Source organism: Eschrichtius robustus, chromosome 12 (genome assembly GCF_028021215.1).
Source record: "Eschrichtius robustus isolate mEscRob2 chromosome 12, mEscRob2.pri, whole genome shotgun sequence".
Classification (NCBI taxonomy): Eukaryota; Metazoa; Chordata; class Mammalia; order Artiodactyla; family Eschrichtiidae; genus Eschrichtius; species Eschrichtius robustus.
In genome coordinates this window covers 49,301,301-49,325,539 of record NC_090835.1, presented here as the reverse complement: position 1 = coordinate 49,325,539, position 24,239 = coordinate 49,301,301, and the positions used below count along the sequence as shown (strand labels likewise).

The following is a 24,239-nucleotide window of genomic DNA, read 5'->3' as shown; positions in this document are numbered from 1 at the left end:
CCAAAGTCCTCTCCCCTCAAGATCTTCTATTATTTTTTTTAAATGAAGAATTGTCATGATTTTCTTTAGCAGAAATAGGGGAGGTGTCCATGGTGTCTACGACTGGTTTGTGGGCTGTTTGTTACTGGTATATAACAAATTAAGGAGCTTACTTTGTAATCTAAATCAATGTACTGCTTCCTTCCTTGAGAAAGTCTGCTATGAAAAAAAATTGACTGAATTAAACAACATACGTGGTGGTGGAGTCAATTTACATCTTGTTACAAGTTCCTTATTTACGGGCTGGTAATGTAATAGGGGCGGGGCAGCCGCGCGGCCGTTACCGCGAGACCCTCAGCGCGAGAGCCGTAGCGCAGAGGTGAGAGGTACCGCTCCGCAGGGTCAGCAGGGCAGCGGGCCTCGCGGCGGAGAGTGTGGAGACGGGGGGATCGCGGCCTTCTCCCCGGGGCCCTCCAGGCCCTTCGGCCTCCGCCGGCGGGTGAGCTGGGGGCCCGGGGACAGGCCGAGGGCTGTGTCCTGCAGGGCTCCAGAGCCCTTGTCACTGGGCCCCGGCCTTGAGGCAGCGGCGAACCTCTGCCCCATGCCCACCTCCGCGACCTAATGGCGGCAGCGGTCACCCTGAGTCGCAGTCCGCGGGACCTGGCCCCCAGTTGGGCTGCCTGAGGAGCCTGAGGGCCGGCTGGGTCCTGGGCGCCTGGCTCCCTCAGCGATGACGGCTGGGCGGGGTCTGGGGACCTGGCCCTGCGGGCGCCGCCAGCTGAGATCTGCCTCCTCAGCCGGGCTGGGCACTGGCGGGAGGACCCGGGCAGGGTGACCGGCCCGCGCAGGGACCCCTCCCCTTAACGAGGCCTGGACCTCGGAGGGCAAAAGTTGAGCCTTGGGACCTTGCCCCTTCTTGTCAGAACAGAGACTAACATTTGTTTGGTGGACGTTTACGGGAACATCGTGACCTGACCATGACCCGACTTCAAGAACAAAGGATCTGACACCAAGAAGCTTCCAACAACTAACCAACCTCCCCACCCCAACCTTTCCTATAAAAGGGCTTTGCTGAAAGCTTTCAGGGAGTTTCGAGTTTTCTAAGGCTTGAGCCACCTGTCACCTTGCAGGGCCCTGCAATAAACCTTTCTCTGTTCCCAATTCCGACTTTCGTATTGTTTGGCCTCACTGTGCATCGGGCACAGTGTCCTGCGTTTGGTAACAGTAACAAACACTTGGGTTGTAGACTGCCCTCTGGAAAGCAGACAGCAGAACAGCATTCCTCAGTTCAAGCCTGGCTTTTCTCTCTTTCCTCCAGGGAAGAATCGGGGCATGCCCTGTGGAAAGACCTGCCGGGAAGACAGAGATGATGAGTGGATGGGGGTGAGCCTGGCCCGGCAGCCCAAGGCTGATGGCCGCGTGCTGGTAAGGCCTCCTGGGGGAGCCATGGGGAGAGGGTGGCACCCTGAAAATGAATGACCTTGACCCCTTAGGAAAGCTGGATGGCATGGCAATAAGGGCATGGCTTTGAGATTGCCTCTTCTGGACTACTACTTGGACAAATGATTAATCTTTTTACTTTCTTCGTCTGTCAAATGTTAATAGTGTCTGTCCAGGGTGCTGAGATGTGGCTATTGAAAAATGACAAATGAAATGTAGGTGAAAAGTACTTTGCAAATCTCGTTCATTACATAAGCATTTTCTTGTGGGTATCTTTTTAAATTGTGGTATAACTTACATAAAATGCACAGATCTTAAGATTACAGTTTGGGTTTTGACATTTGTACACACTAGTGTGACCACCCACCCATCAAGATATAGAATATTTCTGTTGTCCCCAAAAGTTCTCTTATGTTTCTTACTAGTCAACTACTCCCGCTTCAAGGCAACCACTGTTATGATGTGTATTACTGTGGGTTACTTCTGCTTTTTCAGGAACTTCATATAAATGGAATCCTACAGTGTGTGTTCTTGTGTGTAAGGCTTTTTTTCACTCAAAAGAATACTTTTGAGATTAATCCATATTGTGCATATCAGTACTTCATTCCTACTTATTCCTACACAGTATGATATTTTATGAAATACATATACGTTGTTTTAAAATAGTCATTTATTTCCCTCCCAAAGTGCATGTGATATATTCTGATCCATTAGGTGCTTTGAGGGAGATGCAAGGAAAAAGACGTCTTTGCCCTTGAGACTTGCGATATGCTGGGACTGCCCAATAAAGCAGTCATTATTTAAATGTATCAGAATTAGATTAAAAAATTCAGTTTAGTCACTCTAGTCACATTTCAAGTGCTCAGTAGTCACAGATGTCTGCTGGCTGCTGTGTTGGCTGGCACAGAGGAAACATTTCCATCATTGTAGAGCTTTGTATTGGCCTCAACAGAATCTCTCACTGACCCAGAGGTCTTGTTTTGTCCATTTTTGTCTTTTACAGTTCTCTCTTGAGGTATAACACTAAAGTTCTTAACATGCACAATTTCAGTGGGGAGCTGGATGGATGTTTTCATGTACATGTACTCATGTATCTGACATAGGCCTTTTCTTGGAAGGTGTATAAAGATTTTTGTTGTAAAAGCATGAGATCAAGAAGGGAAAATAATACTAGCTGCTGTTTATGGAGGGCTTTCTCTGGGCCACAGGCTATAAAGCTGAGGGTTTCACATACATTTAATCCCTGGGGGAAACAGGTTTTCCTTAAGGATCTAGGCAAAGTGTTTCTGACCCCTCCCTGAGGAGTCCATTTTGTGTTAGACTTCTCTGTGTGGGGTTGTTGGTCTGAATTTCACGTGCCTTGTCAGCACAAATTAAGCCTTTTGCCGTCGGACCCCTTTGGGGAGGGAGGAAGCAGCTGGATGCTGTTGCAGCGTCAGAGGGCCTCCCTACTGGACAGCATAGGTCCTGTGGAGGCCCCCATCCCAAAGTTTGCCTCGGTTTCCAGCCCTTTAATCACTGTCACCTGCTGCCCTGGACCCTCGCCAACCTCTGCCTTCCCCCAGAGGTGGTGGCCTGACCTTGACCGCGTGACCAGGCCCCAGGAGGCTTGTCTGCCATCCTATGGGAAGGAAGGGAAGAAGCTGATCCGTCTATAAATCACAGTGGCCCTGAGGTCAATATTAAGAACAAAGGAGGTAGTGGCCTGGTGACAGCAAAATACGTAGGGTTCCTGAGAGCCTTGAACCTAGATCCAGTGGTTACTCCCGTGAAAACATGTCCCCTCCCCATGGAAGGATGACGTGGCTGAGAGCTTATTTCCAGAGGGTTCTGCATTTTTGCAAATGAGTATCAGGAGGGGGCCATCTCTGTGGACATGAAGAGCAATGAGGATCACAGGGACAGTTGAGCCAAAGAAGCCAAGAAGGCAGAGCTGGAGGGTTTGTGCCAATGGTGCTGTGATTATCCTGTTCTAATTCATTGCATGCAAAGCTAATTTTCTCATCTTTTACACAGTTACTGCATCATCTATTTAATAAGCCACTCGGGGTGGGAGGGTGGGGAAGGACGGGCATCCAGCAGCATCTGCTTTCCTCATGGCTTTTTAATATTGTGGTCAAAAACAACATGAAATTTACCATCGTAGCCACTGTTACATGTATAGTATAGTAGTGTTAACTATATATACATCATTGTAGAGCAGACTTCTAGAACTTTTTCATCTTGCAAAACAAACTCTAAACCATCGAACAATAACTCGCCCTCTCCCCCTCCCCACAACTTCCTTTTCTTAAGAGTTTGGCAACTTTACATACTGCATGATTCCATTTGTATGAGGCATTTGTCTTTTGTGTGTGTGTGTGTGTGTGTGAGTTAAAATTTTTTACCTAAAAATATTGCATACATCCTTTTGCTTTTTCACTTAATGTTACATTTTTATTTATTTTTTAATTTTTTATAAATTTATTTATTTTATTTATTTATTTTTGGCTGTGTTGGGTCTTTGTTGCTGCGCGCGGGCTTTCTCTAGTTGTGGCGAGCGGGGGCTACTCTTCGTTGCAGTGTGTGGGCTTCTTACAGTGGCTTCTCTTGTTGCGGAGCACGGGCTCTAGGCGCGTGGGCTTCAGTAGTGGTGGCACGTGGGCTCAGTAGTTGTGGCTCGTGGGCTCTAGAGCACAGGCTCAGTCGTTGTGGCTCACGGGCTTAGTTGCTCTGTGGCATGTGGGATCTTCCGGGACCAGGGCTCGAACCCGTGTCCCCTGAATTGGCAGGCAGATTCTTAACCACTGTGCCAGCAGGGAAGCCCCGATGTTACATTTTAAAAGTTTTGTCAATGTGGTTAATATTCTCTATAGTAGTCTGTGTTTTTTTTGGTGACTGGCTGATTTCACTTGGCATAGTGTCCTCAAGTTTCATCCATATTGTAGCATAGGACAGGATTTCCTTAATTTTTAAGGCTCAGTAATATTTCACTGTACGTATGTACTACATTTTCTTTATCCATTCATCCATTGATGGATATTTGGGTTGCTTCTACGTCTTTTTTTTTTTTTTTTTTTTTTTTTTTGGCCATGCCGCTTAGCATGCAGGATCTTAGTTCCCTGACCAGGGATCGAACCTGGGCCCCCTGCAGTGGAAGGGCGGAGTTCCAACCACTGGACCACCAGGGAAGTCCTGCTTCCACGTGTTGGCTATTGTCAGTAATGCTGCTATGAACATGGGTGTGCAAATCTCTCTTCAAGATCCTGTTTTCAGGGGCTTCCCTGGTGGCGCAGTGGTTAAGAATCTGCCTGCCAATGCAGGGGACACGGGTTCAAGCCCTGGTCTGGGAAGATCCCACATGGCCGCGGAGCGACTAAGCCTGTGCGCCACAATTACCGAGCCTGCGCGTCTGGAGTCTGTGCTCCGCAACGGGAGAGGCCGCGACGGTGAGAGGCCCGCGCACCGCGATGAAGAGTGGCCCCCGCTCGCCGCAACTGGAGAAAGCCCTCGCACAGAAACGAAGACCCAACACAGCCAAAAATAAATATAAATAAATAAATAAATTTAAAAAAAAAAAGATCCTGTTTTCAGTTCTTTTGTATATAAACCCAGAAGTGGGATTGCTAAATCCTATGGTAATTCTATTTTTAATTTTTTGAGGAACCTCTATATTGTTTTCCACAGTAGCTGTACCGTTTTACATCCCCACCGACAATGCACAAGAGGAGAGTTCCAATTTCTCCATGCCCTTGTTAACACTTTTTTTTTATGGTGGCCCTCTTAATGGGTATGAGATTGTATCTCATTGTGATTTGTATTGCCCTAATGATTAGTGATGTTGAGCATCTTTTCATGTGCTTGTTGGCCATTTGTATGTCTTCTTTGGAGAAATGTCTGTTCAAGTTCTTTGCTTATTCTTAAATTGGATTTTTTTTTGTTGAGTTGTTCTCGTGGCTTTTTGCACGTGTGCCATCTTGCCAGGAAACGTCTGTCCCCAGTCCACTCTGTCTTCCCTGGTTTAGACTCTGCCACCTCCATGAAGCCTGTCATCAGTGACGGTGCTGTCTAGAACAAGCTTGGCATCTTTTGTGTCATTAGGAACTCAGCATTATGTCGTTACCTTATGTGCATGACTTATTTTGTGTATATGTCCTTTCTTTTTTTTAAAAAAATTTATTTATTATTTATTTTTGGTTGCATTGGGTCTTTGTTGCTGTGCGCTGGCTTTCTCTAGTTGTGGTGAGCGGGGGCTACTCTGTTGCGGTGCGTGGGCTTCTCATTGTGGTGGCTTCTCTTGTTGTGGAGCACGGGCTCTAGGTGCGTGGGCTTCAGTAGTTGTGGCACGTGGGCTCAGTTGTTGTGGCTTGTGGGCTCTAGAGCGCAGGCTCAGTAGTTGTGGCACACGGGCTTAGTTGCTCCGTGGCATGTGGAATCTTCCCAGACCGGGGCTCGAACCCGTGTCCCCGCATTGGCAGGCAGGTTCTTAACCACTGCACCACCAGGGAAGCCCTATATGTCCTTTCTAATGGAAACCACTTGGGTATAGAGACCATATCTTCTACCCTTTTAACTCTCAGCACGTGGAGAAGGTCTTTCTAAGGAGTGGGTCTGAAAGTGTGTTTGAATAATATAGGGGCTGAACGTCACTGTTAAAACAATTAGAAACGAAATTAGTTGCCATCTCTTCTTGGTGGCTGGTTCTAAGCAGTTGATGGAAGCTTGAGGCAAAGGATGTAGGTTGCTCCTAGGAAATGACAGGTGACAACAGGGTCCAAGGAGTGGCCGCCTAGTCCATATTCATGTTTTGGAGGCTTCATATCCATTTGCTTTTTCTTTAATGTCTTATTTCTACCTGTCAAAGCTTTCTGGGAGGCAGGTATTTATTTTAAAATTAAGAACAGGAAGATATGTGTTATTCAAATATGTTTTGAGAACTCGGGAGGTGCCCGGGGGTGTGGGCATGACACCTGTATGCCCAAGGAGCATCATATTGGATTCCAAGGTTGGGCTTGAAGAGGGAGAGGTGGGATGGCTTTTTTTGAAAATGGCATCTGGTGCTGATTTAAAAGTAAAGAACAGATGGAGAGTTTGAAAGCTGTGACAGGGAGTCAGGTATCTCCATGACACATGGCATTTTCTGGCCCCATGGACCGGCAGCCAGCTCTGGCAAGACCCAGGACGTTGGGCTGGTCTGGCAGGCTGCCCCTGGCTCAGTACCTGCCAGTTTCGGATCCACGCACGTTGTGGTTCCTTCCATTGCCCCAGGGAACAAGTGATACCTGGAGTGAACACCGCATTGGGATTAGAGGCAAGCCCTTTCCCTTCCCGCACTCCCAGAAGCAGATGACAGTTTAGGGGGAAAAAATCACTTCTGGTCATAACCACCCAACAAACCCAGTACGGGCACTGAGTCGTCTCTTGGACCTGGGAGGGCAACTCACAATGTTCAAGTCTGACATTTCTGCTTTTCAGCAGAGTCTGCAAGCCTCAGACAACAACTGAAGTCAGCATCTAGCTGACTTCTGGGAGGAAGCGGTGTTCTCCAGCTCTATCTCTTGGCTGTTTCCTTTCCAAGCATCAGGGCAGTTGCTATCTATTCACCACTTCTCATCTGTCCATTTTTTCAAAGCCACAGGATACACTTTTGCATTTACTTCTGTTGCTTTGTTTCCTGATTTTTTTTTTTAAGTGAACTTTTTGTTGAGCTTTCACATCCATGCAGGGAAGTGCACAAATCATCTGTGTACATCTAGATGAGTTTTCAGTAGGTGAACATTTTCAGAATGAGTTTCCCAGAACCCCAGAAGTCACCTTCCCTGGACCTCCCAGGCCATTCCCTCCTCCCTTGGAGGGGAAGCTTCTTTGGGGGGGTGGGATCTGTGGCATCAGGGCCCTGAGCCCCTCCATCCCCTGTTCTCAGTGGCCCAGGGCCTGGCCCAGCCTGTGCTGGATGGACCCGAGGCATGGGAAAGCTCTGGCCATCTGTGCATGGCAAATGCATGTGTAAGAGGGTGAGGGGGCGGGAGTGGCGGTGGCGGGGGGGCGGTGCGGCGCGTGGGGTGGGAGACGTACATGCCGCTGTGGCTGAGCCGTCGGAAAGGCCCAGTACCCACCACCCCCAGGAAGGACATGTGTTTCCATACAAGAAAGCCCTTCGAAATATACTCATCTCTTTATCCTTTTGGGAGGAAGAACAGCCCTTATAACCTGAAGTACGTAAGATGCTAAGATTTGGGGTGGTCCGCCTGGAGGGGTGGGATAGGGAGGGTGGGAGGGAGACGCACGAGGGAGGGGATATGGGGATATACGTATATACGTATAGCTGATTCACTTTGTTTTACAGCAGAAACTAACACAGCAATGTAAAGCAATTATACTGCAATAAAATGTTAAAAAAAAAAAAGATTTGGGGTGGTCCTAGACCCTCCCCCCTCTTTTGTTATAATTCTTTGGAATCCAAGTTGGAATAAGTTTCGCTGTTTCCAGAGGGTGCTCTCTTTCTCCTGTTGGTCTTGCCTGCTCTGCCCACACCCCCTGCCTCCCTCACAGCAGAATTCATTTGGAGAGATTGATGGAGATATTAATGCTTTGGAGACAGTCCCTAGGAATTTTTCTTAATGTAGGAGTCAGATTGACATGCGTGTATATATAAGGATAATTGGGACTAACCAAAGTCTTTTCTTTCTGTGATTTATGTTCAGAGACACTTTTCCTTGTTTTCTTACACGCAAACTGCCTTTGACGCTTTGATCTCTGACCTCACAGAATGCATTAATTTTAGTTTAGTTTATTGTGAAATGCAATCTTTGGATCTTCTAGAAATTCCCCAAGATCACTCCTTAAATAGTTTATGCCACTTAAAAAAAATAGACAATAGGGCTTACCTGGTGGCGCAGTGGTTAAGAATCTTCCTGCTAATGCAGGGGACACGGGTTCGAGCCCTGGTCGGGGAAGATCCCACATGCCACGGAGCAACTAGGCCCGTGAGCCACAACTACTGAGCCTGCACTCTAGAGCCCACGAGCCACAACTACTGAATCCCGTGCGCCTAAAGCCGTGCCCCGCAACAAGAGAAGCCACCGCAGTGAGAAGCCCGCACACCGCAACCCACACAGCCATCAATCAGTCAATCAATCAATAAGACAATAAGCTAGACATTAAACACAGAAAGTCCATCCTTACAAGAGTCAGCGTGCGTCATGGTAAGCACCCGCCTCGACCCTTTTCGGTCCCTCTAACCCAGAAATACAGTAAAACATGGTAAGCCCATGAGCTTTGCCAAATCCATAAACTAAAATATAACTAATGTACCAGCTAATTAGATGGTAAGTGATTAAAATTTGCAAACTATCAGAATTTGGTCAGAAATAAAATAAAATTAAAAGACTTAGTGGAGTGGAGTGATGATCCACCGAGTGATACTGTTGTTTAGCTTCTTGCCTGATATCATTTCAGTCTATTGAGAAATGTGCTAGAAGCGCAGAATAGTACCACGCGGGGAGGATTGAAGGTGGTTTGCAGTATAAGGAACAATGAGATTAACGTCATAGGGTAGGAGGCAAGTGTGGGTCAGCTGAGGTTTCTCGCCGCTCTGAGTGTCCTCATTTTCCCGTGGACAGAGAGCAGCCTTGTCAAGGGCCCTTGGGCGGTTTGCTTGAAGGGATGAAGACCAGAGAGGCTGGCAGGCAGTGAATTTCTTTGTAGAGTGACCTCAGGGATAGCCAGGCCCTGGAGAGCTCCCCCACCGCCCAGGGCCTGGGCATCCTGTTCGACCCCAGAGAGGTCATTTCGGGGGTCCTGAGACCTGTGGAGAGGCTCTAAGGGCAATAGCTACCCGACCTGCCTCAAAGGGTGGGGGTTTTTTTGTTTGTTTTTTTTTGTTTTTGTTTTTGAAAGGGTGGGTTTTGATGGCTTCTCAGGTGGGTATTGGGAGTTATAAGTTGGAAATGTTTTCTAGGAAGACAAGGAGGACTCTGAAATGTGGGTTCCTGTGTTGTTTGCAGCACTTACCAGCTCTGGAACTTAAGCAAAGCACTCTCTGATACCCAGGGTTCCTGTACAGAAAATGGAATTCTAAGACACCTCCCCACCTTCCAGGGTTACAGAAGCGGTCAGATGTGTACCATGTAAATGCTGAATGTTACAGCCTACAAAAAGAGTGTGTTTGATGCAAACAGAGACGTGAAACACTTTGATTATTTTAAAATGCAGTATTTTAAGAAAATGCGTCTGTTGGCCAGAGTGAAGCAACCTGATAACAGGAGTGAGTGTGAATGTCCACGAGAAACAGGCGGGGCTAGGCAGAGCGCACACCTTTGCAGGAAGCAGCTGGGCTCCTCACCAGCTGCGCCGGGTGCGCTCGAGTGTGAGGCTGGGTGTGTCCAGTGCTGGTGGGGAAGGATGCGAGTCTGTGTTCCTGCTTCTGGGTCCCAGAACTGCCCTCCCTCCAGGTGTCTCCTGGCATGTTCGACCCCAGTGCTCCCCAGAGGCTCCCCTCCAGAGCTGACCAGAGGATCGGTCTCACCTCCTCGCATGTGCCAAGCTCTCGCCCACCTCAGGGCCCCTCCCAGTTGCTCCCTCACTTTCTTCAGGTCTCTGCTCAGATGTCACCTCCTCAGAGAGGCCCAGGCCACTTCCTGGCATGTGGGACCATCCTGGTGAGATGGAAATGTTCTATATCTTGCTAAGGGTTTGGTTACAGGAGAGTATATTTGTCAAAGCTCATTAGATGGTACACTTGAGATCTGTGCATTTTTCTGTATGTAAATTTACTTCAAAAGACCGTCAACAAACATTTACTTCTGATTTATGATATAAAACAGTCAAATATCAGCAACTTCGTATGGTTTAACTGAATGCTTTGCCCTGAACCTGAAAAGGAGCTCCTGAAGGTGCTCCACGGACCAGTGGCCTCGGCTCAACTGGGGGCTTGTTAGAAATGCAGATTCTCAGGGCCCTGAAGACTGGCCGAGCCAGCTCTCTGGGTGGGGCCCAGCGGTCTGTGATTTAGTAAGGCTTCCACGTGATTCTGAAGGGTCTCACGTTTGATGGAGGCCGATGTCTACTCCGTGGGCAAGCAGGTAGCACCTTGAAGCTTAGGGTCTGTTTTGGGTGGAGCAGCACTCCTCGTCTCTGGCTTTTTCTCAGTATGTTCTTTGGTGAGGACTCGAGTCTGTCTGCTGCACCAGATGGACCTGTGACTGTTCACTGCTGCCTCTTCAGTGCCCAGCTCAGAGCCTGGCGCATAGTAGGTGCTCAGTAAATACTTGATGGAGGAATGAACAGGTGCATGTGTGGGGCACGCACAGCGGATCCATCCTGGCCCGAGGGCCCTGAAGCGGGTATTGGGTGCTTGTCTTATCCTCTGCCTGGTTTCCTTTTCCGTCCTTTCCTGCTCTCCCCACATCTGGTGGGTCCCTGGGCCCATCAGCTCCACCTCTATATCGTGAGGTCACCCCCTTCTCCCATCTCCACTGCCCCTGTCCTGGTGCAGGCAGCAGCATCTCTCACCTGATGTTCATTTCCACCCTTGCCTGTCTACAGTCTCCACTCGGCAGCCCAGTTATCTTTCCAAACTGTGAGTCAGACCATGCCACTTGCCTGTGTAAGACCCTCTGTCATCACATCCACTAAAGTCACAGTCATCCCCAAGGTCTATAAGACTCCGGGGCCTGGCCCCTGTCCCCTCTCTGACCTCAACTCCCTCCAGAGCAGCCCCACGGGCCTCCTTTCTTTCTCTGGACCCTCTAAGCCTTCTTCGCTGTTGCCCCTGATATTCCCTCCTGGAGCACTTCCCTCTGTGCCCAGTGTGTTTGGCTCTTTCTCATCCTTTTGGCTGCCCCTGGCCTCCAGGTGAAAACCGTCCTCCCCACTCCCAGATTCTCAGTCCATAACCCAGCGTCTTTCCTTTCCGGCACTTGCTAGGATCCCCATTTGTTTGTATGTTTGTTGATTGTCTGCCGCTCCCAGGGGCGCTCCCCAGGCTCTCGCAGTTTGCTGATGCCCACCCAGCACAGTACCTGGGCTGGATGGGAGAGGAAGTGGCTTCCTGGCCCCTCTGCACCTCTCTCCTCCTACAGAACCACCTGGCACTGCCGGGCTCTGCTTTGTGACCTCCTGGGCCTGACTCTTCTGCTCTGAACCTCTCTCTGTCCTCTAGGCCTGTGCCCACCGCTGGAAGAACATCTACTACGAAACAGACCACATCCTGCCCCACGGCTTCTGTTACATCATTCCATCCAACCTCCAGGCCCAAGGCAGGACGCTGATCCCTTGCTATGAAGGTGAGCTCTGACTGATCCTCCCTCTCGCTTTCTGACCCCATGTCACGCCCCAAACAACCCCCAACCATCTCCACACCACCATCCGAACACTCTCCCCGGCTTTCCACACTCTAACAGAAGGGCTGCACCGTGTCCCCAGATGGCCCTTTGGTGTCCGAGGATCAGGTAATGAGGAAGATGGGAAGGGGCAGCGTTGCCAGACCCTGCCCAGCCTTGTCCATCTGTGCCACAGAGCCCATGGCGCTTCCCAAGCTTTATGAAGTCTCAGACTGAAATTCACCAGCCTCTTGGTTTCCTGACAATGCCAGATGTTGTGCAGCCTTGGGAAACTTGCTTTCCCTCTCTGGGCCTGTTTCCTCCCCATGAAAATTCAGAGGTTGGCTCAGATGGTCTCCACAGTCCCATGCAGCTCCCAGATGGTCATAACGCTCCCGAGACAACTCCTGGCCATACCTGTGGACAGATGTCCTGAGGCAGGGGGAAGAGAAGGCCCAGGGTTCAGTCACGTCATGACATCCCAAGTCTGGCTTTCCTTCTCATCCGGTCTGCACACCCTGGCAGATGCTGGAGAGTTGGGTGCACCCTCAGCGTGGTTTTAAGAGCTCCTCACCAAGGGGCACTTGGGGTTTGGGAAGGAGAATGTTTTCTCAGGCTCCCTACTTAAGATGGTTCTAATGCCTGGGCTGGGGACCACTGAGCCTATCATGACTTAGCTCAGTTGAATTTGAACTTTAAGGATTCAGTGTCATTTACTGTAGTTTTACAGCTTGTGCTCTCAGGGTTTGCTTAGCCTAATTCCAAGTGAGCTAAGTGCTTGGCTGTTTATGTTTTATTTCTCCCCCTAATTTATTTGTTTGGACAGAAGTCTCCACTAGCCTGTGGCCACCTTTCCCTTGGGCCTCCCTGGGTTTTCCCATGTTTCAAATTTTGGCCATTGAAAAGGGGCTCTGGGAAAGGCCAGGTCCCTGCAGGAGGCATGGACCCTCTCCTCTGTGAGGGGGACCCTTTCTTTGATCCCATGTCAGCATCTGATCAGCTCTGGCAGGACCGTGCTAGGCAACTGAACTCTGGCCCTGTTTATCTCTGTACTACCCCCATCAGAAGAAAAACCTCATCTGAAAAATAGATGATGATGTGATCAGTCGAGAGGAGGAGGGATAGGTCGTGTAAAGACACAGATGAGGGGCCAGGACTGTGCTGACTGCCCCAGCTGGTTGCTTCCTTTTTTTCCAGGAGGAAAAGTGAAAAGGCCCTGGAAGAACTCGTTGGGTAGCTTGTGAGGCTGGGAGGAGTGAGGGAATCAGTAGGGACGATGGAGGCTGTGGGGATAGAACCCAACTAATTATGCAATAGGACCAGCAGCACTCTGGTTTTCTCAGAAGTTATCTTGTGAAATAGGGCCACGTTGCCATCCCTAGTGACTCCCCTGTACACCACCGTAAGCATCAGAAAGCAAAAGACAGCCCTTTGGAGAGGGAGCTGGGGTCACATGTCCATGTGTACCTGTAGCCACTGTGGCTTACACTTTTAAAGGATCTGTTATCAGGCAGTTGGGGGGGGGGGCGGGATCAGCAGTAGAATGGGGTTGGTCTGGGGACTTTATATATTCTCTCTCTCTTTTTTTTTTTTTTGGCCGTGCCATGTGGCACGTGGGGATCTTAGTTCCCCAACCAGGGATCAAACCCTTGCCTCCAGCAGTGAAAGCACGGAGCCTTAATCACTGGAAGTGGTTTGTTTTGGAAGTTATTCCATAAGACACCAGTGGGGAGCAGGAAAGTGAGAAAAGGAGGGGAAGGCGGCCCATGAGGGGTGTGGTCCCCACAAAGTTACCAGCCTGGGCCACTGGGATACAATCTCTGGGCCAGCGTAGGACACATACCTCAGAATTATCTTGCCTGAGGGATGAGGGGATGGGTCTGTATCCACTGGACATCCTGTCCTGCCACGTGTGTGGGCGGGGAAAGCCCCCAAGCAGAGAGATGCAGGTGCTGGCAGGTGGCAGTCAGGCCATGTCACAGAAATGGTAAGGGCCGAGGGGACCTGGGGGCGCCCCCTTGGCGGCGGGGGTTCTGTGTTGCCTTTCTCCTGTTACAGATGAGGATGCTAAGACTTGGCGTTTAAGTAAATTGTCAAAGGTCACTCAAAAGCACGTGGTGGATAGAGCTGGGTTTTGAATTTTCATTTGTCTGACCTCAGCAAATCATTTTGTCTCCTGGTGGTTAGTGGGGATTTGTTTTGTGTTTTGGTGTTTCTGGTTTAAATGAGATTTAAATAGGAGCCAGTTGTTCACCCTCTCAAAATAAGAGAGGGTGACTGGACTGTCCCAAAGGTCCAGTCATGAGGGAGGGGAACATGAACATTTTGGGTGTTGGTGTTCTCAAGAGCACCTGCCTGTCTTCTTTGCTGGTAGCTCTGGCCTGACCTTGGCGGGAACGTGCAAGCCTCCGTGAGCCAAGGAGGGCACCACAGGGCCAGGTAGCAGGTTGAGTCATGTCTGCTCTACATGTCTGTCACTCACAGTAGAGTGTGAGTTCTGAGACCACCCCTCTGGGTGTTTCGGACTGTTACCTGAACGTGTTCCCCATAGCTCACTGGTCCCAGGAGAGAGACGTGTGGAACAGACCCAAACCCTAAACCTGCAGCCAGAGCCCAGCTAGGTCATCCAAACCCTAGGTGACCTGTAGATGTGCATGGGAGAAATAAATGCTTGTCATTGTTTGCAAGGAGATTTCCTGGTTGTTGCACAGTAATAGCTGACTGACACAGGCTCATCACAGGAACCCACATTCCTCGTGCAACAGTGGCTGTGGGATGGGCTCCGGCCTCTAGAATCACTCTTTTCTATGGTTGTTCCTTGACTTAATGATGACCAGCTGGAGCCAGCAAGGAACGTAGCAAAGTGGTCATGCCCTGCCCAATCCTTCTTTACCACGGGCACCCACACTTCTGTATCCTAACTCATTCAGTGCCCAGGGAGGAGTACGGGGTGGGGCCGGGATGGGGAGCATCGGGGTATAAGCAGCCCCTTAGAACAATGGGGGACTGAATGGAACGCCTCTGTAGTTCTTGGTCCTGTAAGAGGCGAGGTGTGGCAGATGCTCAGATTTCTCTAGAAGAGGGGCTGGCAGGTGGGGGATGCAGGCCACAGGGCCCTTGCCTGTGCTCTTGCTTTGGGATCTCCATCTCCCTGTTTGGTGGTCTAAACTAAACCTACTTAAGCTCTTAAGGCAACCATTATTTTCTCTTAATGTGGAAAAACTCAGTAACGCGGGCCGTCTGTTCCAGTTGGGGGGTCATATGGTAGTGAAGTACAACAAGTATTTTGGAGTTTGACCGGACCTTTCAGATATCACCCAGCCTGGCCTCTTTGTCTTTACTGACATCCAGAGATGTGGGGTGGCTTGCTCAGGCTGAGTTTTAACTTCCATTCTGTTATTCACATGCTGCACAATCAAGAGGCCAAGTAGAGTGGTGGCTAAGAGCACAGACTCTGGGCCTAGACCGTCAGAGTCCCAGTCCTGGCTCTGCCACTTGTTAATGCTGTGACTTCAGATGAGTGACTTAACCTCTTGTGCCTAACCTACCTCAAGGGGCTGTGGAGAGGATTAAGTTAGAGCTTGTAAGTTCTTAGAGCAATGGCTGGCATATGCATATATATATAAAATACTACAGTTGACCCTCCACATCCAAGGATGTGGAGGGTCAGCTGTACTCTGCCATTTTATATAAGGCACTTGAGCACCTGCAAATTTTGGTATCTGCAGGCATCCTGGAACCAAGCCCTCATGGATACTGAGGGAAGATTGTATATGCTAATAAGCACATATATGTTAATATACCATATTATGTGCTAATGTACTGTCTGCCAAGCAAGTGTTTGTTAATTACTATAGGGCAACTAATTTGTCTACCAGGGATAGAGTCCACTCAGTTTTATTAAGTACCTGTTAGACCCTGTGCCAAGTGCCTGATGGATGAAGCCCAAGAAATTCCCCATCTACAGGGGAAAACAGAGCGGGAACATAATGCTTCCAAAGTGGCAGAGCTGAGTGGGGAGAGAATTCCATGCCCGTGTACATGGCCTGGAACCTCTGCAAGGGCCCAGGCTGCATCCACGTTCAAGGTGGCATTAAGGCAGGATTATTTCATTTCACAACTGGAAAAACAGAGACCCGCCTAGAGTCTGCAGCCTGTTGGGGCCCATGGAAAAGACAAATGGTGGGTGCTGGGCAGGGGAGGATGGACACTTCCTCTGCAAGAGTGGAAAGACCCCAGGGTGGGGCTGGGTGTGGCCCGATCTCCCAGGCTTCTGCCTCCATGGCCTCACCCTGTGGCTGGACCCTCGGTGGGAATGGACACCATGATGCCTCCATTGCATTTACCTCTGAGGGTTATTGTGAGAAGCTCATGAGAAAATGCAGGTGAAAGTGTTCAGAAAGACCACACGCTGTTCTCTAATTGTGGCCTGATTGTGGGTCTCGGTGAGGGTCAGCCGTGCTCCAGAATGTTGGGAGGTTGATTTAATTGAGGAGAGCCTCTAAGTATGTGGGCACCTGTCCACAATGTCTCAAACTTTTCACTTCTTAAAAAGTCCGTCTTTGGTTTGGCACAAGGACATTTTTCTCCTGGCTTTTCGGGTGCTTCCTGTTTCTGGTTGGTGGGAAATGCTATCAGAATATCCTGTTTGGAACCAGGAAATGTAGAGGGAATGGGAAACAAAAATGAATTTAGGACACAAAGTAAAATAAGCGGATGGCGCGTACCCCTAAGTCAGACCGTTTATTTGATAGGAGAATATCGTCATTACTACCATATGGGGTTTGGTTTATATCAGAATGTATGAGAAAATGAGAACTTTAGTGGGGTGACAGATGGGCAAAACGCTTCCTAAATTAAAAAGCATGCACTGTAAAACATTAGTTGCTATTAACCAAGTTATGGTGTTACCGAGTCCAAGCTCACTATGCTCGCCGCACGACAGGCCAATGAATTGGAGATGAGGTGTTGAGACAAGGAATACGACTTTATTCGGAAAGCCGGCAGACTGAGAAGATGGCAGACTAGTGTCTCCGATAAATCATCTTATCGGGGTTTGGATGCCAGTTTCTTTTATAGCACAGAGAGGGGGAGGAGATGAGGAAGTAAAGTAAAAATACCATAAGTTTTGCAAATATCTCCTGGAATGGCCAGCCTCGGTGAAGGGATGTGTTAATTTCTTCTTTCTTGCAGCCATCCACAGGTGGGCGGGGTCAGATGGTCTCCCCGTGAGCTGAAGAGGAGCACTTTTAACATTCAGGCAGAGGGGCAGAGTTCCCTGAGGCAGGCCATTCTGTATGATTATAATAACAAAAGCAACGAAAAGCAAAGGTTAAAGGCAAAGAAACAGATCGAACTTGGAAGCCCATTTAGCTCTTTCCTGTTACAGTGGGATTTTAGGACTCCCCGAAGTGAAGTCAGTGCATTGATAAAATCAAGCGCAGAGATTTCTTTCATCCTTTGACCTCATGTCCACTGAGGCAAGAAGCCAGAGCTTGGCAGGAGGGGGGTTATAAACAAGTCATCTTTTTATTCTCACTAATATGGAATAATCTGGGAGCAGCTCAGCTAAATTAACAAAAAGTATTCCAAATAAAACACTGATAAATGCAATTAGGTACCATTGTATATTAGATCTAATTTCAGAATCTGGCTTTACCACTCACTCATTCCTATGATTGAACCCATAGCTCCTACTTCCTGATTCGGTGACTTTGGGTAGACACCACCACCCCCAACCCCCCCCCCCCCCACCGGCCCCAGCCTTGAACCTCAGTGCCCTCCTCTGTAAAATGGAGGGATTAATCCCTACTTAAGAGGTATTTGGGACTTCCCTGGTGGTCCAGTGGTTAGGAATCGGTACTTTCACCGTGGTGGCCTGGGTTCAATCCCTGATGGGGAACTAAGATCCCACAAGACGCGCAGCATGGCCAAAAAAAAAAAGAGAGAGGTATTTGAAGTATATAATGTGCCTAACACAGCTCCTAGCTCAGGGTGAGTACTCAATAAAAGGGAATTTTCTAATTAACTTTTAAAATAGTATCATAGTGTCCTTAAACCTTCTCTGAAGACGTCCAGTGGTCCTGCTTTAATGAATAATGGAGGGTGGAAAGCTGGGTATTGTTAACCTGATTTTAAGACTCCTTGAAAAGATTATAATTTAAAAAATTCCTTTGAAGATCATATTTGCACAATTTATTTTCTTGGTAAGCTCTCTTTATGTAGATGATCTGAAGTTTAATTCATGCCATGTTTAAATATTCTCAAGTTTGGAATTGTTGGGGTCTTAATTTATCAAATTTTACTGTGCTTTAAAATTGTCCCATTGATTCCAAAGATTTCTGTACCATTTTCTTCGTTATCAGGGGGTGGCTAGGCCTTTAATTCCTAATTGCTTTTGCATCTCTCAAGACAGAGATCATTTCTAGAGAAGGAAATAGATTCCCCTATTTAGATGAGAAGATTCCTCTTCCCCCTTCTAATGTTGAAGGCTGTGGCTCCACAGGGGATACAAATCAATCAAGATCCATTTACAAATGAAAAGCAATTGAGGTTTTGTTTTGTTGTGTTTTTGTTTTGGAGAGAACCATAAAAGGCTAAGTTAATCCATTTAAAAATTCAAGAACAAGCCTCATAAATTTTTATTAAATAAAGAGCTCTACATTTACATAGGATTTTATGGTTTCCAAAGAGCTTTCGTAAACATTATCTCATTTAAGTAAATACAGCAAATTAAAAAAAGCAGATGCAGTCCTGTAGTATGCCCAATTAATGTGGAGGGGGACCCTGAGAGGGAGGGTGGCTGGAGGGGACAGCCAGGGCCAAGCCTCTGGCAGTGGCTCTTGGAGCTCAGGGAGACCCATCAAGCTTTCCCTTTGGTGCTAAGAATTCTTATCTTGGGCACAAATATATTCTACACTTCAGACATGGTTTCATACATTGTGTGGAATTATTGACTACTTAAACTATGTCATCTAATAGTTTCCTTATGGATATTCAAATGTTATGAATCTCCTCTTCTAAAATTACATATCTGTGTGATGGATGTCTTAGGTTTCGTTCCTTTAAGAGACACTAACAGATTCAGAGTCACCAAATATGTATCAAGCACCTACTGGGTTCCAGGTGTTGTGCTAGGTACTTACCATTTATGATCTTACTGAGTAATCACATCATGGGGGGGCGGTTTAAGTATTCTTTTCACCATTGTACAGATGAGAAAACTGAAGCATAGGGAGGTTGATGAAGGTCACAGTCTTATTAAGCAGAAGAAGGGTGGTGGCTTTTAAGTTCAGAACACGTTTCTTTTTTTTTTTCCATTTAGGCTGTGGTTCTTGTAACTGAGGGTTGTTTTATATATTTAAATGCTCTTTTTATCACTAGATATCTGTCTGCCTGATTTCATTGTCCTCCGAATTGTTGTTGTTTTTTAATTGAAGTATAGTTGATTTACAATGTTGTGTTACTTTCAGGTTACAGCAAAGTGATATATATATATATATATATGTATAAAATATATGTATTATATATATAAAAAAATATATAATATATATAAAAAATATATAATATATATATAAAATATATATATAATATATATATTCTTTTTCACATTCTTTTCCCTTAAAGGTTATTACAAAATATTCAGTATAGTTTCCTGTGCTATACAGTAGGTCCTTGTTGGTTATCTCTTTTATATATAGTAGTGTGTGTATGTTAATCCCAAACTCCTAATTTATCCCTCCCCACCTCTTCCCCTTTGGTAAATTTGTTTCTATGTCTCTGGGTCTGTTTCTGTTTTGTATATAAGTTCTTATGTATAATCAAATTGTTTAATTATCAGTTGGTTAGTATTCACTCAGAAATTGAGCAAAAATTCAGACATTAAGACTGGAAAGCTATTTTTTTCCTCTGATATTTTATTTCATGGCTAAGCTAAGGAACTATGGAAAGATAATTTTAAAATTGATGTGTTAAAAAGACTAGCTTTGAAAGATGAAACTTTCTCAAATGGTTAAAAGGAAGAGAGCTCAGTAGGAAGAATATATGTTACACTGTATGTAAATCTTGATCTTTCCACGGGTTGGTTTTATCCCGCCAATGTCTTGGGAAGGGTGCAGGAAGCGACTCCACCCAGCCTAATTCTTGAATGAATTAAATTCATTAGTGTACGTTCCATGCATTGAGTTGTGGGTTATGAACATTTGGAAACCAGTATTTTTTTCCTCTCTCAATTGCCTGCTGTTTAGACAGGGTTTAGTAAAACCAGCAGCTCAACCAAGGAAAACACTACCATTTTTAGACTGGAGGAGCCATACAACTTAATGAATCAAAGTGTGTGATGCAGGCCACATAATTCAGACCCACCCACCGCAGAAAGACAGAGCTTTCCAACCCGTTCCCAGCTCCTGCAAGGGCTCTCTGGGCCCCTCGTTCCACCGCGTCTTGCTTCCCTGATTCAGTTCCCCCACATTTAACAGAGTCAGGTTTGTTACAGCATCCATGAGCTGCTGTCGTGCCAAGCCCGGTTCTCCCGTGCTGCTTTGAGGTGGATAAACGTTTTGTTGCATAGCGGAGAGGGAGGAAACTGGCGTGTTGTGGTCCTCTGTCCCCGGCCACGTCCTCGGGGCCTTTGGAGACTGAATGGACGTGCCCAGGAGTGGCCCGGTGCCTCTGTGTGTGCAGGAGTAGTCCTTCTTGAGAACACAGGAGGCTGGAGGTCCTGCCCCAGCCCTCCGCCCTCTACTTCCTGGACCTCTCCGCAGAGGGAGGGTGTGTGACCTGGGGATGCTGTGATGGGACAGCCCCTTGTCTCCACGCTCACCCCCCTTCTCACAGCTCTGTGGTAGAGGCTCTCCTGCCTTCTGCAGTATAGGCAAGCAAAATCGAGCTTTCTAGCATACGGGAATGATAGATTGCCCTATGTATATATTTTTTTTTGAAGAAGAAAGGCCTGTACTTTAGAACTGGATTAGAGAGAAACTACAACCTGCCCTTTATATATATATATATATATACACACACACACACATACATATACACACATACATATAAAATATATAAAATATTTTAAAATATATATGTATTTTATATATTTGTATATATTTATATATATTATATATATATATATATATGTTTTTTTTTTTTTGCAGAAGGTATCAGGTTAAAATAACAGTGGTGTCCTTAACTCATGCAAATAGCACTCAACAGAGTGAAAACAACTGAAGCATGCTGTGGTCCAGGGTCCAGTGTATCTGGCCAGCATCTCTTGGGAAGCCCCCATAGCCCAGGCCTGGGCCCTAAGGGCCACCACTGCACCCTGAGGTGCCAGTTTACCTGTTGTGTGGCCTTGTTCACTTTACAAATTCTTTCTTAGATCACTTCTCACTTAATCAGGATTTTTGAATATCTGGTAGGCCAGCACAATGTGGGTGTTTGATTTTTACTGGAAAGGAGCAGGCCAGGCACAGAACTTGACTTGGGGTTTGGGTGGCTGTGCTCGCACAATGGTGCTGAGTCTTAAGATGTGGTTGATCAGGAGTAGCTTTGAAGTGTTCTGTGAAGCCTGCTCATGTCACTTCTTCACAGGAGTTTGGCTTTTAGAAGTAGAGCACTTTGTACCAGGAGGGCCAGGCTTGGACACAGGCTCAGTATGTCCCAGCGTGGGCCGTCCCATCTGTGTCCTCAGATCCTTGAGGACAGTCCGTGAAGGATCGTGCCAGGGGGTGGGCAGGGATTGAAGAACCAGTTCTGAATATTCTATGCAGTTTCTCTTGAGGCCCAAGAGGGAGATGGAATTGCCCAAGGCAGAATCAGTCAACCTAGGTTCGGAAAGCCCAGAAAAATCCATCCTGTGTGTCCTTGCCCTGCTCCAGTCACACCTACTTCCATCCTTAGGCCTCTGGGGTCAGTGATACCACCAATTGGAGAAGCAGGATTCCTGGTACCCAGGACACAGCTCCTCTACAAGCAAGGCTGGGGTGGAGGTCACAGAACCTGATGGACTGGAGGACAGAGGGTAGGGCTGGGAGATCAGGGGGCACAGAGATCCAAGGCGAGCATGTTGGAGAGTCCAGGTGCTCAGTGGCTGAAAGAATGTGCCAGATCCTCTTGCATCTCCGCCTGGGGCCTCGGGTCTGGGCACGGACGGCAGCGCCCACACCTTCCCTCAGCAAAGCCTCACCTGCACACACTGTACCTTACACTGGGCTGGTGTTGGGGGCACTGAGATGGGTGAATTCATCTCGGTGTTGAATAAACTATGTGATGAACAAACACATTTTGAGATGGGGAGAGGGTATCACTTACTTTTACCTACAAGGTCACCTGGGCACAGAAGCTGAGGAGGGGTTCTGGAAGGCTGTGGAATGTGAAATGTCAGATACACATACCAGTGGAGCCTTCCTAGACTGGAGTTGCCACAGCTGCCCCCCGAAGTGTGTGGTGCTGTGGGGAGCGAGGAGGCATAGGACTGGATCCTGTTCAAGGTTGAAGGGGTTAATCAGAGTACAGGCATTTCTGGGCAGTCAGAACATGGCCTGTCCTCTCAGGAGCCATGGGTGCTAGTCAGGAGCCCCATGTGGTTTGATTCCTTGCTCTAGAGCAAGCTGAGAAGGCAGGAGTAGTCCCTGGGGTTTCAGGAATGTCAAAGCCGGTGAGATGGTGACTGCTTCCTGTGTGTGAGGGAGGCCCACAGACCTCGGAAGAGGCCATCCCAGCTTGGGGAGCCGGGCTGACCTCTGAACGGTGCCACGATGCCGGCTGAGGCAGGGGTGCTGGTCAAAGGGCTTCCCCTGCGGCCCTTTGGCCTGGGGTGGGGTTGGGACCCTCCCAGCTCCCAGAATGGCTGTGGTCACCTCAGGAACCCGGGGCCTGCTCCTGACTCAGTGCTCGCCAGCAGAGTGTGGGGATGAGGTAGAGAAAGACAAGTTTTCCCGTCTAGTTTTGGAGCCTCTGTCACAAAAGAGACCTTGAGACTGTTTTCTTTAAAACATGAAAGATTCCCACATAATTCCTATTCATGTCCTAAATTTATGAGGCTGACCTTGTGTGTCCTGCACTGTAGTTTCCTTCAGCTCGTGGGGGCTGAATTTCCTTTCTGTGTTTCTTTTGTCTGAGACTTACAATCGGGTCAGTGGGTGGATATGCTTTTTGCCGGACCTTCCACATTTAATATGACTGTTCCGGTTGGGACATTTTGACCCCTTTTGCAATTGTGCTATTTGATATAGGATTTATTAGTCTTTATGATTTCTTGCCATCGTACAATTTGATGCAGGATCTCTTTATGACTTTGCATAAGTCCCGCTCCCAGCCCTGGTGCAAGATTTTGCAGAGAAGTGTGTTCTACTGTCACTGGGTTGCTTTCTGGCAGAGCTGTGGGTTCTCTTTGTAATAACAGGACAAGGTAGGAGGAACTGATTTAGCCGTCGTCTGGAAGAGGAGTAACTCCATTGACATTCCGTTGTAATTTAGCAGTTGGTTAATGGCCACTTACTGGAGAATGTTACCAGGCTCTGCAGTGAGTGTTGTTAGAAAATGAATTCCTCTGTGTATTTCCCCAGGGCCCTTCTACTTCTCCTCCAGGACATAACTCTGGACCACAGGAAGTGGCACTGTGTTGCAATCACAGCTTCACTGTTCCTTTGTATTATTTATTTTGTGTTTCAGAATTAAGTATATTGCTTTTAATGGAACCAGAGACTTGTCAGGAGCCCAGGGGGTGACATGGGGGTCACTGGGTTATTTTACTGGGTCTCTTGGACCTGAAGGTGCCCAGGGGCAGCCATGAGCCTCTGTCCAGCAATGTCAGTTTCACATGTAATTAGAGTCACCTAAGCTGAACATCACTCCATCTCCATGCCTTTACCCATGTCATTATTTCACGTGGCTTGTCACCTTCTGGGTTTTGTGTAATCACTCACTGCAAAACCTTTGATCAGCCACAGAGGTGAAAGAACGTGAATTTCCGAGTCTGCCGAACTTGGATAGAATTCTGGCTTCGTGACCTCGGACGAATTACTTAAACTCTCTGAGCCTCAGGGGTTTTACCTGTTAACAAATGGTGATGCGGGCTCCCAGGGATGAGGGATTGATGAAATAGTGAGTGGGTACAGCTGACACAGTGCCCGGAACATGCTAAACTTAAAATGCCAACTGAAAAATGAAGCAGTAGCAACAGAGTTCCCGTTTGTTGGGTTGGAGTATTAGGAACTGAGGGACAGGTGGGGGAAGAGAACTTATCCATTTGTTTTCTTTTGGATCCATTTGTATCCATTTGTGGAGGGAAAAAGAGATCTCCCCTTTTCCTTCCACACAAGGAAGACAAGAGGTGTCAGTGATGGTGGTGTCACCGTGCTCTGGGGCCAGTCCGGTGGAGTCCCCTCTTCCCGCGGCCCCTGGGCTCTGAGGGCTGGTTTCTGGTTGTACGGTGGAAAGCATATTGCCTCCAGCTGGATGGAGTGTCTTTCTGGGAGGCTTGGTCGTCTCCCAGGGGACTCCACACACTGGGACGGCCACATC

The 24,239-nt window shown here is 47.8% G+C and overlaps 1 protein-coding gene across 2 annotated transcripts in view; it reads left to right on the top strand.

The window, feature by feature from the left end:
* Window positions 1-24,239, top strand: part of ITGA9 (integrin subunit alpha 9) — a 354,422-nt gene that overhangs the window by 17,657 nt on the left and 312,526 nt on the right. For both annotated transcript variants that reach the window (XM_068558926.1, XM_068558927.1), the window contains exons 3-4: window positions 1,298-1,404; window positions 11,561-11,684. In XM_068558926.1, coding sequence (XP_068415027.1) covers window positions 1,298-1,404; window positions 11,561-11,684 — 231 coding nt within the window. The remainder of the gene's footprint in view (window positions 1-1,297; window positions 1,405-11,560; window positions 11,685-24,239) is intronic.